This window comes from Notechis scutatus, chromosome 1 (assembly GCF_049901735.1).
Source record: "Notechis scutatus isolate UNSWTSFEM ecotype Mainland chromosome 1, rNotScu1.2, whole genome shotgun sequence".
NCBI lineage: Eukaryota > Metazoa > Chordata > Lepidosauria > Squamata > Elapidae > Notechis > Notechis scutatus.
In genome coordinates, this window is record NC_142009.1 from 292207378 (window position 1) to 292222709 (window position 15332).

Below are 15332 nucleotides of genomic sequence, written 5' to 3' on the forward strand. Positions count from 1 at the left end.
CAGGAAAGGATAACATTCAAGGTGTGTAATATGTTTTTATCTCTAATTTGGAAGAGGGCGTGAAGAAATAATGTATATTCATTAATATTCAGTGAAAGAAAACTTAAAACGGTTTTACCCAATTTTGGAGTTAATTAATAATGCAATTTTAAGACTTTTTTCTCATTGGGCTGATTGTTTGAAAACTATATTTAGATTAGTTGAAATATATACAGACATTAATAGAAATAAAACAGTATTACTGAATGGGAAAAATACATTGGTTTTTTTTTAGATTACCACAAGTATATTATCAAAGATAGTATGCCATACTGGGCATCTTTTGTACTAAAGGAAGATTAAATCTTTTGCCCCAATTTTTGCCCTCAGAAATTCTGGTTTTAGAAAGTATTTGCAGGCTAATTTGTTGAGGAAATTATTTAATTCCCGAGTCACTTCAGAAACAACAATGTAGCTTTGCCTCTGTTTTATATACTGAGTCCTATAATCCCGAACAGCTTGGAAGAAGCTGGTTTCCTTTTCCAATTAACTGTGAAAGAATTGCATGTGCATACATATATTTTATGCTTTTATCTAAACTGTTAATCTTAGAAGCCATTTTATGTATATTTGACAGTTAAACTAGGAATACTTGTGTGTCCCCCCTTTTTTTGTAGTATTGATCTTTCTCCATTTATAATTGCTATTGATGGTAAAGAAATGCCCTTTTCCCCCTTTCAGAATCTCCCGTAAGATCCTTAAGATCTCCTTCTTTTGCTTGCAGGAGTGCGTTTGGATCGAGTGCGTGGAGGCCGCCAGAAGTACAAAAGAAGACTGGACTCCGAAAGTAGTACTTATCTGAGTTTACAGATTTCCCCTCCAGCCAAAAAACCATGTAGGTGCCAGTTGCACACTCTCCTTATGGATTAAGCCTTCAATTTTCATTGATCACCTGAAATTTTCATTGAGAGAATCAAATTCTCAATAATTTTAATTATACAGCAATTAAATACCATGGCCTAAATAAGGTCATCTGAGGCTATAGTGTGCAAGTCTAAAGCTAAATTAAATGTTAGATAGAAAGCATTTCTACTGACACAACCAACATTTTCTTCCACCTTTTCTTTCTGGATCTCTCAATTCTGTTTTTCACAGGATGGCAGAATAAATTTGGGAGATGTGTCAGGATGAGAGGGCAGAGCTGATTCAATAATGAAGGCCATTCTGACAATAATTATGTTTGCATGATCATACTTATGAAAATTTGAAAATATTTGTATAAATATAAGGAAGACACTGTTATTTCCCAGCTCATGTAGCTATGTAGTGATCAGCCTCCACACAGATATGATGACCTACCATCGCTAAGTCTTTTTTTGAGGTGTTTTTTAAACTTGCTAATTTATCAGCTTGTCCATTGCTGATACTCTTTCCCTCAGACAGTTGATAATAATTTTTGAAGTATTTCATGACAGGACATTGAGGTAGTAATGATATTTAATTCTGGAAGCATCTACAAAAATAGTTCTGATGTTCACACCAAATGGACATTTAGCTTGGTTGCTTTCACCTGAATGAGGCATACGCTTTAATTATAGTCCTTCATCATCATCAATATATTTATATTATTGCTTGTGGATTCATTATCTAGTACCATAGATTAACAGAGTGCTTTTCATACAATAATTAGACCAGGATTTGGCAAATTATCTCCCTGCAACCATATATGGCTCCAAAACTTTCCTTTTTCCACCCAGAACCTCCTCTGATTGTGATTGATGAAAATCAGTGTGTACATAAAGACAAGAAATTATGATAAGAGGTCTAAAATAAGCTTAATATAATTAAAGTCAACATTTAAAAAACCTTGTCCATCCTTAAAATTTCAATCCATATATGTAACATGATACTAGCCACTGTTGGCATCCCTTCTTACCTCCCAATTCTCTCCCTTCTTACTTCCAAATTAATGCTATTCCTGATCATCAAATATTGCTCTTCCCTAATTTAATGGGTCCTCTTAACAATTTCTTGGTTCATCTTGAAATTATATACCTACTGAAAATATCCTGAAAAAAATAAGGCCCCTTTGTGATAGGGGCGTTGTCCTCATTAGAGAACCCTAAAGAATCTATGTTGCTTCTGCAGTGTCTGTAATTAATAGATTCAACAAGATCAGAAGAATTATGTTCTGTGTGCATGTACTAAGAGAACCTAAGGCACTTCACGTAAAAATTGCTCCTATGAATAATTAGAAAAATATATAAAGAGAAGTGAGAAATGAATCATAATTCATTTGTATTTTCTCTCAGACACAGGGTTAAGGGTTATTGGCTTTTTTTGTTTTTTATCCTCACTCTATTTCAGGAGAGTTCCATTTCCTTTATAAGAAATATGCACTGATATTGGTACCCTAAGAAAATTCATTTCAGTGTGATACTGGTTAGTTACAATATTCACCATTTTCAGAAATGGAACTTGATTTATTATATAAGAATCTTAAAGTAATCACCTTAAATTTGTCAAGAGTTACCCTAAAGTAAGATGAGCAGTTAAAACATTTTATAAATAAATAAATTAACATGATTAAAGATATGTGAGGATCAGGAAAGGGTCACAACTTGGTGGTAGGATATATAGTTTGCCTGCTTAATTTTACAGATTCAGCATGAAGTTTCCATTTTAAAAGGACCCAATATCAGGTGAAGAATTGCCCAATGAGCTGCTGGATCAAGATGAAAAGTACTATATTTCTAATAGATTTCAAGGAGCATATGCAAAACAAATAGAGGAACAAAAAAGTCTTGCTCTCTCTTTTGTAAAGATTTTAATTTTTTTTTTTAGTTGCAGGAATTCACCACAAATATATTCTAATTTCTGCTTTGGGATTTGCAGTGACTAAAATAGTCTCCCACTTGCTGGTGGCAGAGCCAGAGAAGATTTATGCTATGCCTGACCCTACCATGCCGGAAAGTGACATCAAAGCATTGACAACGCTCTGTGACTTGGCAGACAGAGAGCTTGTTGTGATCATTGGCTGGGCAAAGCACATCCCAGGTAAGATGAGAGAGCTAAGATGGACACAAAGTGGGGATAAAATTATTCATGTAAGGGAATTGTAAACTGTAATGGATCTTTTGTCTGCTGAATGGCACAGGAGCAATCCACTCTTCTTTGGCATGTCATGAATAACAAAACATTTCTTTCTGTTGTTGCTTTCAATATGTGGAAGGGGAACATACATTTTGGACTAAAAAGGAGATCTATGAGTTCCACTTTCTAATGTCACCGGGATGAACAGGAGGTGGAAACGAAACTGTGCAAATATATCTTGTTTATTGTTATTGTGTTGTTTCTGTTTCCTGAGCTAATGCACACAGGGGCTACAGGGAAAATCAATCTTTAGCAAACAAAGGTTACAGGAGGACAGTCTGTAGCTTCAATATCCTTTTTGCTTGTAGTATGATTTCCAGCACAATTATTGATTTATTTGTGTAAATTAATGTATCCATAGCTCCTGGCGGTTACACTATATATTTAGCTTTGACCTGAAAAATCCAAGTAGATAGAGATTTGGAGAAAGAGGTCAGTCTGCAGATACTGCTTCTCAGCAAATCTTAATCCTGGTCGTGCTCTTCTTGAAGGAGGCCTGTTCTGTTAGGGATTACACTGCTCACTAGTTGGACAATCTGCCAGGACCTGATTCAGCGCAAACCGAGTTAGGCTACTGATTAAGGCAACTCAGCCCGAAGGCCCCAAGGGCTGAAGAGAATTAATAGAGAGGATAATCATGGGCCAAAGCAGACTAAGGCTTCTGTAAAGCTCACACCAATTATTTCATTTTGATATGTTTTTTTCCTGCCTGAGAATTTCTGAGATCATTTCATAATTAACTAGACACTCTATTGCCCAGATGGAGTTTTAGTTGCAGCAATAACACATTTTTAACTGCTGGGGCATATGCTATACGTTGTATGTATCTACCTAAAATATATGGAGCATTTCCCAGATAATATATTCATTGTTTTTCTGGATACAATGTGGACTGCTGTTGTCTTTCTCTGATCCACAGTTGACTGCATCCTTCTTTATTATTTATTAAAGAAGCAAAATGTGCCATTTTGCAAAATGAAGTCCATTATTTGGAAATTGACATGTTATTTAAAAAGTTGATTTCTTGAGTAATTGAATCATTTCCGGATTTCATCTTGCATTTGGGGATATAAATTCTGAGCACTTCACTTGCTAGTTCTTTGTTTTTGGCATAGGCACAGGTGAAATAATGAAGATGGCTGTTTTAATGAAATTAATGAAACTGAATTGGGAAACATGTGGATGGTCGTGAGAGGCTGTAGGTACATTTGTCTAGTGGCAGAACCGATCCAAGACTTTAAACAAACATCTACCAACTCAGTGCATTATAACTCACCCCCCAATAGCATCTGGAGGAGCTAGCAAAGTGGGGAAGGGTGGGGCTGGGAGGATGGACGTGACGAAACAAATATCACAACAACATGATTAAAAAATGTGAGTGACATACTATGTCAGGTGTCAGAACCCAAGTGCACAATAGTGACTCTTTTTTCATGAGTTCACTGCATGTGTATCATCATTGCAGTTTGCTCTAAGCATCCATATTTGTATTATGATATTTCTAATATGAGATAATACAGTACTTTATACAACATTTATTTAAATTGTATTTTCATTAACAAAATTTAGCCGTCTGACCTGATTTTTCAGTTCAATTATTTGCATTCCCTGTTAATAAAGAATTATATATCCATCAATAATATTTAGTCGAAAGGAAGGGCTCAACTACGTGTAATACACATAGTTAATGGCACTTGTGTATTGAGATTTTTTAAACTTGGCATAGTGACACTTTCCTTTTGTTTGCCAGCAGATTGAGACATGTGTGTGTATATACAACACACATGTTTTAAGTCTGCATATTTCCAAAACCTGCCTCTAGAAGTTCCTTATTCGAGTGCAAATTCCCTGCAGTATCAAACTATGACAGAGAAAAAAATCTTAAACACCCTTTTCTGAATATATAAAAATACCGTATGTGTTTATGGGGTTTATTAAGTATTATACAGGATTATAGAATAATAGAGGTGGAAGAGATCTCAAGCAGGAGACCCTATACCCTATTTCAAACCAATGACTGTCCAATCTCATCTTAAAAACTTCCGGTGATGGAGCACCCACAATTTTTGAAGGCAAACCATTCTACTGATTAATTATTCTCACCAACAGAAAATTTCTCCTTAATTCTAGGCTGGATCTCTCTTTGTTAAGCTTTCATTCATGACATCTTGTCCTGCTCTCAGGTGCTTTGGAGAATAGTTTGACTCTCTCCTCTCTGAGTCAGCCCTCAAATACTGGAAGGTTTCTTATCATTTCATCTCTAATCCTTCTCCTCAGTAGACTAGACATTCCCAGTTCCCGCAACCATTTATCATATGGTTCAGCCTCCAGTCCCCTAATCATCTTCATTGCTCTTCTATGCATTATCTCTAGAACTTCAACACCTTGTTGTATAGGGATCAAAACTAGATGCAGTATTCCAAAAGTGATCTCACTAGTGGAGTACAAAGCACCACTGTCACTTCTCATGATCTTGATATTATCCCTGTGTTGATACCACTCGGACATTAACTTTTTTTGGGGCAGCTGCAGCACACTGCTGGAATACAAAGCAGCACTATCACTTCTTATGATCTTAATGCTATCCCTCTGTTAATGCATTAGCTTTTGGGGCAGCTGCAGCACACTGCTGGCTCATACTTAAGTGTTTGTAGACTAGGGCTCCTCTCACATATGTTGCTGGCACCAGGTACCACCTATTCTACACCTGTGCATTTGGTTTTTCTCTTCTCACCACTGAACTGCATTCCATCCCTTCCAGCTTTGCAACTACCCTTTGTATTAATGGCTGGGATGTTGCTTCCACTTCCATGATAAGTCTCTGCAAGTAGAAGAAATGTCTGTTTAGAGGTTGTGATGAGAGGGGCTCTCCCGAGGTGCCTATTTTGCTGCTACCCTGGCTAAGAAGGTGAAAGCCACACACAGAATGAAGTACGGCTAGTGGAATGACAGCAGATGTGTCTATAGTGATCTCAGATGCTATAATTACCTCTCTCTTTATTACAGCTGCTAATGGCCCTCCAGGATGACAGAAATTATAATAAATTAATAGATTATGAACTCTACTTGCTACAAATTATGCATTTTCTCTCTTTGAAAACTCTGGCTTTCAAATGCTGAAAAAGAATGTAAGGCTATGACTTCATGAATTTAAATACTACAACTGTAATTGAAGAGCTTTGACATTCATCTGGGGGTCCTTCCAAGAGAAGGAGCTCCGGTCCAGAAAAAAACATTAAAAGCTGTTGGGGGGGGGGGGACATTTAACCTTGGTCAAATAAGCCAACTTTACAAATCTTTTTACTTTGGTGGTGCAGTGGTTAGAATGCAGTACTGCAAGTGACTGCAGGCTGCCTGCACTTTGGCAGTTCAAATCTCACCAAGCTCAAGGTTGACTCAGCCTTCCATCCTTCTGAGGTCAGTAAAATGAGGACCCAGATTGTTGAGGACAATATGCTGACTCTGTAAACCACTTAGAGAGGGCTGTAAAAGCACTGTGAAGTGGTATATAGGTCTGAGTGCTATTGTTACTGCTATTTTTAAAAGTGTTAATGTTATTCCTTTTAAGTAACATTCCAGAAGTTTATTTCCAAATAACGAAGTTCTTATTTAAGTTCTTAAACTTGTATGAAACTTCTTTAACTGAGGATTAAAGGACACCAGTATAATAAAAGTTGTCCTTCTGTAGATTCTTAATATCCAAAAAGCAATTTACAAGCCATTTCCCGTGAAAAAGATTAAGAAAAGAAATGGTCCAACCTGATGTGTCTTTGAAGATTCTGAACCACAGCTTGGGCAAAATTGATTTTCCTGGTTCCCAGAACAACAGTTTTGAATTCTGTATCTAATTCTGGTCTTTCATTTCAAATAGTTGCATGAGATGCCTTCGTGATTTTTACAAACCAATCAGATAAACAGATATCTACTGTTTATAAACAGATATCGACTGTTTTCTTCTATCTTCCATCTTATTGGTGACATTCTGTCACTGAATATGAAAGCCCTATCTTAGGTGTCTTGTCTAAGACTTATTAATAGATCAAATGTTTCTATCATTTTTAAATGATACCAATTTACTGTAATCTTCGTAAATTTGATTATCCATGCATGAAATCTTTCTCATCTTTTCTTTTATATGTCTTGAATTTTAAGCTAATGATTCACCTACAATGATCTTTTTTTAAAAACATAATAAATTAGTCAATTGAACCTTTCTTTCTAATAAAAAATGTTCTAATTTAGAATGCTAATCTTTGAAAAAAATAAAGCCCTCAAGTCAAACTTGATTCTTGGTGACTACATTAATGCATTTTCTTGGAAGTGGCATGAGTAATTGGCCATTATACAATACTTTTCTTTCTTGTTTTAATTTCCCAATCCAATCTATAAACCTGGAATTTCGTAGCAGTTCTCCATCTAAGTATTGCACTAAGGATAAAAATTTTTGGTTTCTAATCTGCCCCACAAAAATTAATTTTCAGATTGAATCTATGAGCTACTTTAAACATAAAATGATTGCATTTCCAAATGGATTTGGAAAGATGTAAACATGGCTTGAAAATTTGAAAGACTTTTGTTTATGGGCAAAACCACATTTTTATGCATCAGTTTGAAAGTCCAAATCAATGCAGTTTTCCAAATCAATTCAAAAATTTATGAGTGGATTGATTTTTGAAAATCAAAAGTCCAAATCAAGTTGGTTCAACTTTACAAATCAATTTTGGAATTTGAATCAGATCAAACCTGATTTGCAATATTGAACATGAATTGCAGTAAAGATACTTATACAGTAAACTCTTGATTCTCCAGACTTCCATTAAGCATACTCTTGGTGCAATAGCAAAAAATTTTTACTACAGTAGACAACATGTGTTGCTTCTGAAGAACTGGACAATTTACATAATATAAGTCATTTGTGTCAATTAATGACATTTGTGTAATTATGAAAATCACATGTTTACATCATCTAAATCACTCTTCCTGACACAAATATACAAATGTCAATTCTGTAATTGGACAGTTGGTATAAATTATGTCAATGATACAGATTTGAATTTAACAGACATTTAGATTTAATGGATATTTCTTTCCTCTTAAACAGCCTGTTAAGTCAAGATTTTATAAAATGCAACATTAGACATTTGCTTTCAGTTTCTTTTCTTATACTTAATTATAGTTGTTTTTTTCTTATGGGAATTAAACAAAGTCTCCTGTGTTCCCTCTTCAAATTTTGTATTGGAAAGATGGGAAATGAAATCACTGCAGTGGAGCCTCAGAAAAGGTGCAATCCATTACAAATTTATTCTTCATTCAGTGTTGTATCAAAATAAAATAGCTCACAAATACTTAGTATTTAAAAATACTAAAATGCAACAATAAAAATGAAATAAAGCAATGCCAAAAGAACTTTCATTAAAATGTGGGGAATGGAAGGCAGACCAAACAAATGAAAATCATTCCTCCACAATAAACTTTCAGTGAGGCCTGGATCAGTCGTGGGATTCATTTTTTTTTTTTACTACCGGTTCTGTGGGCGTGGCTTGGTGGCTGTGGCAGGGGAAGGATACTGTAAAATCTCCAGTCAGAGGTGGTATTTGCCGGTTCTCCAAACTACTCAAAATTTCCGCTACCGGTTCTCCAGAACTGTCAGAACCTGCTGAATACCACTTCTGGCCTGGATGAAGGAATCAGTGTTCAACAGGAGACTAATAGGCACTTGTTGACTCTCAGAGAGTCATTCAAGAGCACCAGAGCAGTAGAAATTATGAATGCAGTGTTTGATCAGTGAGGAATAAACAACACTTATTTCTTTTTATTCTTAACTAAGGAAAGAAAAGTGACATCAGACTCTCATGTAAACTTCTGTAGAGATTCTCAGTCATCCAGGTCATGGTTGTCCCAAAGGAGCTTTTTCAGGAGGTAACTTGATGTTTTTTCTTTGAAGATGTTTTGCTTCTCATCCAAGAAGCTTCACCTGAGTAGTGTTCCTAGTTCCTTTTAGGAACAGAATTGTTTTGAGAGAGTGCGCCGTGAGCAAGAGTGCACTGCACACAAGACTGCGCCACACGCAAGTGGCTTTGTTTTTTTTTCTTCAATTTATTTGTGTCCTCCTTCTCATTGTAAAAAAGTTGGTCACCTTACTTTTAGCATACAATTTGGGATGAATACCCTTTGAATGGTGTAGGAGTAGGAATGGAATTCCAGATTAAAAAATGCAGACTACAGGAGCAAGACTATTCAAGTGATCCCGAGGACACAGATAAACTGCAAATGACCAGCTGTCTACAAGGAATATAAATCCTTTCATTCCCCACTGTTCTGCCAGAGCTGAAGAAGCTTCTTAGATGAGAAGCAAAACGTCTTCAAAGCAAAACAAGATAGTCCAGTTACCTTCTGTAAAAGCATCTTTGTCTCACGTAAAATATTTAATAATATTAGTTGAGGTGACGTGATTGTGCAAACATAAATGATAGATGATAGATGACAGATGACAGAACTGAACCTGAAAAAGAAGTTTTAATCATCCACTCTGGTTCAAGCTGGAGAATACTGAAGCCAAAATCTGAAGTTGTATGTACTTTTAAATATAGCAATGTCTCCGAAATTAGTGAAAAACAAGCTAGACTGTCTGATGAATATCTTAATGAAAGATCCAAGCACAAAGTGCATAGTTAAAATGTTTAACTGTACCAGTCAAAATGAGATCAACCTGAATGAAAAAAAATGATGTAATCCTTCACCTGGCTGAAGACCTTTCTATGTAGTTGGCACAAAATATCTTCATCTTCAGATTTTGAGTTCTTTGCTGACTCGGAGTAGATTTAATGTCTTTAATGTGTTAAAAAGGTGGGCAATCTTCATGTTTTAATTTTACTGTCGAAATTAGAACTTCTTCTGAAGCATGGACTTTAAAATAGTCTGTGAATTTTGTATATTGTAATATATTATAATGTAAAGCTTTAAGAACATAATTTTGTTACTAAGTAAATGTAGTGTAACAGTCAAAAAGCTCCTTTACTCAACCATGGCTGATTGTAGGTGGTTGTTGTGGAAGGCATACAGGACAGAGCAAAAGTTTGTCGTCACCATTGAATGGCAGCCCAGTTTTGCCAAGTCAAGCGCCTTTCCACATTTGCCAAACAAAGATTGAATTTGTAATTCATCTCCAGAGTGCCCCAGATTCCTCTTCAGCTGTCCTCTAATTTCTTCTTGCCCTCTTCTCCAGTGCTTTATTGATCCATACCTCTTACCTGTCAGACTTCATACACGCACATATAACATGTGACAGCTGATTGGTATCTGTTAATTAATGTGGCTTGCGGCCTCTTTTCTATTCAGTGGCCTGATAAGGGAAATTGGATGTCTAAGGACTGCTATGCCATTATCACCCCGTACCTCCTTTGGCAGCACAAATACAAAACAGGGTATAGTGATAAATAAATGCCACTGACCCATCCCTCTGCCCTCTCTTCCTTTAGTTGAGATAGCTGAGATAGAAAAATAGACCTCCCGACCAGTCAATATAGCAATCACTGGCTCTTTTGTTAATTGCTAGGTTGATAGCAAGAGGAATCAAAACATCCCTGGCTCCCTTGGTCCAAGTTCAGGAAGGCACACACAACTGCATGAGCTGAGGGGTTTTTGGGGGAGGAATAAAGGCTTCTGGATAAGGATAGATCACAGTTAGTGAGACATGCACATCGCTAAGTCATAAGAAAGAACTCTAGGCTAACAGTGAAAGCAGTTAGACTAAAGTAAGAAGAGGAGAATAGTTTCATAAGACACATGGAAACGTTTTACGCCAAACTGCTGATGCTTTTTATTTTTATATACTATTTAGTACCAAGTAATGAAATTGAAAGTATCCTCTATAGAAGAAACATGTATGTTTTTTATTTAACTAAATCTTCACACAATACATCCAAGGTTTGACCTCTTAGTACATTCTTTCCCAAATTGGTACCTTCAGAAGTGTTAGGAGATTCAATTCTAATATTCTGAAAGGCACAAATTTGGAGATGGTATTTTAACATATTGTAAGGTATGTGTGGCATGGCTGTAGCTGCCAATAATGTTTTTATCTTCTGTTTTAGTATCGCTAGCAAGGGGGGAAATGTTCTATAAGGACTCTTGCCTATTCTCAATCATTTTGAAAGAGTATCCCACAAGCAAACATATTCATATTGCAAGAATGAAAATAGTATGGCACTCTCTTGAGTATCATTATAATTGTAACACCATTTTATCTCAGAGTGGGATCATTAGTAATACTGGTGTAAATTTCTTAGCACTTCTAAGGATTTTAAATTGGAATATTGAGAGATAAGTTTATTGTTACACTTCCTTATGTTTTATACTACAAAATCTCCCTGCTACCTCTCCCACACTTGCTAGAATGCCTAACTTTGTGTTTACATTGACGGAACAATTCCTTTTCAAGCTTACTTTTGATTTTTCGCAGATCTGCAGTTGGAAAGCAGATTTGTTCTCAGTCATTAGACTTAACTGGTTCTGATGGACTTAGTTACAGGTTGTTACTTTTTGTTTGTGTTTTACCTTTTTTACTTTGATAGTAAATTCAGTGTACCTGTTTGCAGGGCAGTTCTTTTCCCCCTGGGCCTGAAGATACAGTTACAGTATTTGGGATTCCATAGTGATTTAATGTTTGTTTGCTTGTTTAAAACATGTATACAGCTGCCCATCTTTCAGCCAACTCTGGGTGGCTCCCAATCAAATCATGTTTGACTTCTTAAAGTTAGATGTTGCTGCTTTGATGAAGCGGCTTAACCAAAGTATTTTACCCAGATAAGGTGAGAACTTATATCTTCCAATAAGGCCTGCTCTCCTTCTATGAGTAAACTGTTTACTCAACTCTTTATTAAGGAGGAGAAATAATGCATGGTTCAGTGATAGCTAATATTAAGTCCCTATTTCTTTGAGTCATGGTCAAACCTTTCTCCGTGTGTACATTCTGTATAGTAATGTTGCACACACGTACAAAAGATTAGGCTTTGATCAGGCTGTTACAACTACCACTTTGCCCTTTTTGACCCTCCTCACTCCCTCCCAACTGTTGATACTGCTGAAATACAAGTGCATTTGAAGTAGTGTTTTCTGTTATAACATGACTGGTTTCCAAGGAGTGGGGTGATTTTAAGTACAGCGCATCATCCTTCTCTTTCTCTCCTTGTCATGTTAACACGGTAATGACTAGACTGGAACAAAACATCCCGAAAGGCATGCTGGCAAGACTGAAGCACTGGCTTTTGAAATATTAAAGCAGTTACATTCTCCATAGGGATCAGTGCAGCCAATTTGAAGACTTTCCTCGTTGTCTTTACTTGCACAGTTCCACCACTTCACTTTGCTGTTCATTCTGGTGAAAGTCGGGGTTTTGTATGCAGAGTCATTTAGAAGGACCTTCTAACAAAGGTTCCAGCGCTTCAGGAATGGTATTTGGTGAAGCATCTCTTGGGAGTGCTTTGCCCAGCTGTTCAGATAAATAGGAAGTAGCTGTGATGACCTGGGGCGTGACACAAAAATAACAAAGTCACAAAAGTAGAATAGATTCCCTTTAATTCCTCCAACTTGGCCCCAATGTTCAATTATCCTCAGCTGGATAACAAACAGTCTATGAAGGGCAGAAATGCAGTCCGAACCCAAAGTAAAGATAATTAGAAAGAAAAAAAACCAACACAAACCACAGTGAAGTAATTAACACAGCAGGCCAGGATGATAAATTGCAGACTTTCAAAGGATAACGCAGCACCCACAGTTGGGAGGACGCCAAAACTCAGATAAGCCTCAACCAAGATAAAGCATGCTTTACTTCCAGCAATGAGCTGTGTGCAAACCACCCCACTTATATCCTGTTCTCCCAGCAGCAACTAATGAAAGGGATCAGGGCCTTCTTCTCTCTCGTAAGCCACGTTGCTCCCTTCTCCGTTCCTCCCTGTGTGCCCTAGGATGAAGAGGGGATGGCCCTGGGACTTTCTATGAATGCCCAGCCAGACTGTGCCCTTCCCCCATTTCTTCCACAGCCACCGGAGCCACACTCCCACTCCCTGTCAGCTGCTCAATCTCCCCCTCAGAGTCAGACTCCAACAAGGGCATGACAGTAGCTTCTTATGTGAAGCTGCTTTCTCTTTTGAAAATCTGAATAGGCCTCTGTTTTATTGAAGTATGCCTATAAGACTGGCTCAGAGTCAAAACCATTCCACCGGGGAGTTTGTCTACGGACATTTTTCCTGTAACAGCCAAAGAATTCTGCGAGTTGAAGTCACAAAACGGCACTTGGAAAGGTTAGTCTAAGATACATTTTTGCAATTGTTTTTAGGGTTAATTTCTTATGTCCAAAGAAAAAAAAACCCAACAACCATAAGGTGAATTGCCTCTGCCAGTTTTCTAGGAAGCAGCAACCCAGTGCCTTTACTCGGCCAACATTCCTAATCTGCTGTTCCTTTGCCTTGCCAGGATTTTCTAACCTTTCCTTGGGAGACCAGATGAGCTTACTGCAGAGCGCCTGGATGGAAATCCTCATTCTGGGCATTGTGTATCGCTCATTACCGTATGAGGATAAACTGGTCTATGCTGAAGATTACATCATGGATGAGGAACATTCACGTTTGACGGGGCTCCTGGAGCTCTATTTGGCCATCCTGCAGCTGGTGCGGAGGTACAAAAAGCTGAAGGTGGAGAAGGAAGAGTTTGTCACTCTGAAGGCCCTGGCTCTCGCCAATTCAGGTAACGTCTTGGACAAAAGGATTAGCAGCTGGGAATGTGGGGATATATATATATATATATATATATATATATATATATATATATATATATATATATATATATATATATATATATATATATATATATATATATATATATATATATTGGTAAGAGTAAAAATGGTACATTTGCTTTGAAAGGAGGAATAAGCCCATTGTTACAACTTGGGAAGACAGTACCCTCCATCTGAATTCAGGCTAATAGCTCCCCATCTCCTGACATCTATAAAACAGAACAATTACTGATTTTGTAATTAACAGTTCATCAGAGCTATATTGATAACAGTTCGGCATTGGCTTGCTGGAAATAAATCCCATAATATTGGCTCATTTCTATAATCACTTATCAAAGTTAGGTCCTCTGTGCACTTGAGAAAAAAAGGGTGGAAAGCTTGATGAGTCTACAACTGCCTCTTTGATAAGAGCATTTGTTACTATACAACTGTTACATACGGGTTTTTGGTTGTAGTTGTTTTTTTGCTCTTCCACCAACCTATCATCTTGCAGAGCTTTTGAACTGTTTAAATGCACATGAAAATGATCTGGGTGGGTTGATTATTTTTGGATCTTTTGGCTCAAAGGACACTAAAAACATAGCATGTTTATGTATATTTATGACACTAATGTTACAGAGACCTAGCAGCCAATCAGTTATTTTACTTTCTGCTCAAAAGCTGAGTACAGTGAGCTATCAGCCAATTACTTTCTTGCTTACCAGCCAGTAAACAAGCACCATGTCTCTAAACCTGTTCCTTTGTATTATCTAAATACAAATCCCTTTCTATTCTGTTCAAAAATAAAAGACAGTAAGCAGGGGTGGGATTCAATTTTTTTAACAACCAGTTCTGTGGGCATGGCTTGGTGGTCATGTGACTGGGTGGACATGGCTTGGTGGTCATGTTATTGGCTGGGCATGGCCAACTCAATATCACTCACATCGAGGCATGCATCTCCTCTCCTGGCCTCTCATGGCTGTGGGGATGCTGCAACAGTCATAAGTGTGAAAAATGGTCATAAGTCACTTTTTTCAGTGCCATTGTAACTTTGAATGGTCACTCCACACAAGCAAAGTACCAGCAAAGGAGGGGAAAAAAACTCCAGAGAAGTTCCAGAGACAGGAAGTCTAGTCCTGCCAAGAATGCAATAAGGGTTAACAGAGAGGCAGTTTCTGTAAGCAACTCCAGAATGTTTCCTTCCTGCCTTCCTTACAGGATTAGTCCAGTAATTTCTTCTAACAACCAGTTCTCCGAACTGCTTAGAATGTTAACAACCGGTTCTAGCGAATAGGTGCGATCTGGTAGAATCCCACCCCTGACAGTAAGTCATTCGTGTTCCCCCATATTTCTATAGTCACCATGTTGGTAAAATTCCATTGCCTTCCAAAAGTCTAATTCAGACAAAACAGTCCAAATATCTGCA

General features: G+C 37.2%; 1 protein-coding gene across 3 annotated transcripts in view; it reads left to right on the forward strand.

The window, feature by feature from the left end:
- The window catches only part of ESRRB (estrogen related receptor beta), a 103928-nt gene that overhangs the window by 85887 nt on the left and 2709 nt on the right, over positions 1-15332 (forward strand). For all 3 annotated transcript variants that reach the window (XM_026664264.2, XM_087951951.1, XM_087951952.1), the window contains 3 exons: positions 764-874; positions 2875-3036; positions 13606-13875. In XM_026664264.2, coding sequence (XP_026520049.2) covers positions 764-874; positions 2875-3036; positions 13606-13875 — 543 coding nt within the window. The remainder of the gene's footprint in view (positions 1-763; positions 875-2874; positions 3037-13605; positions 13876-15332) is intronic.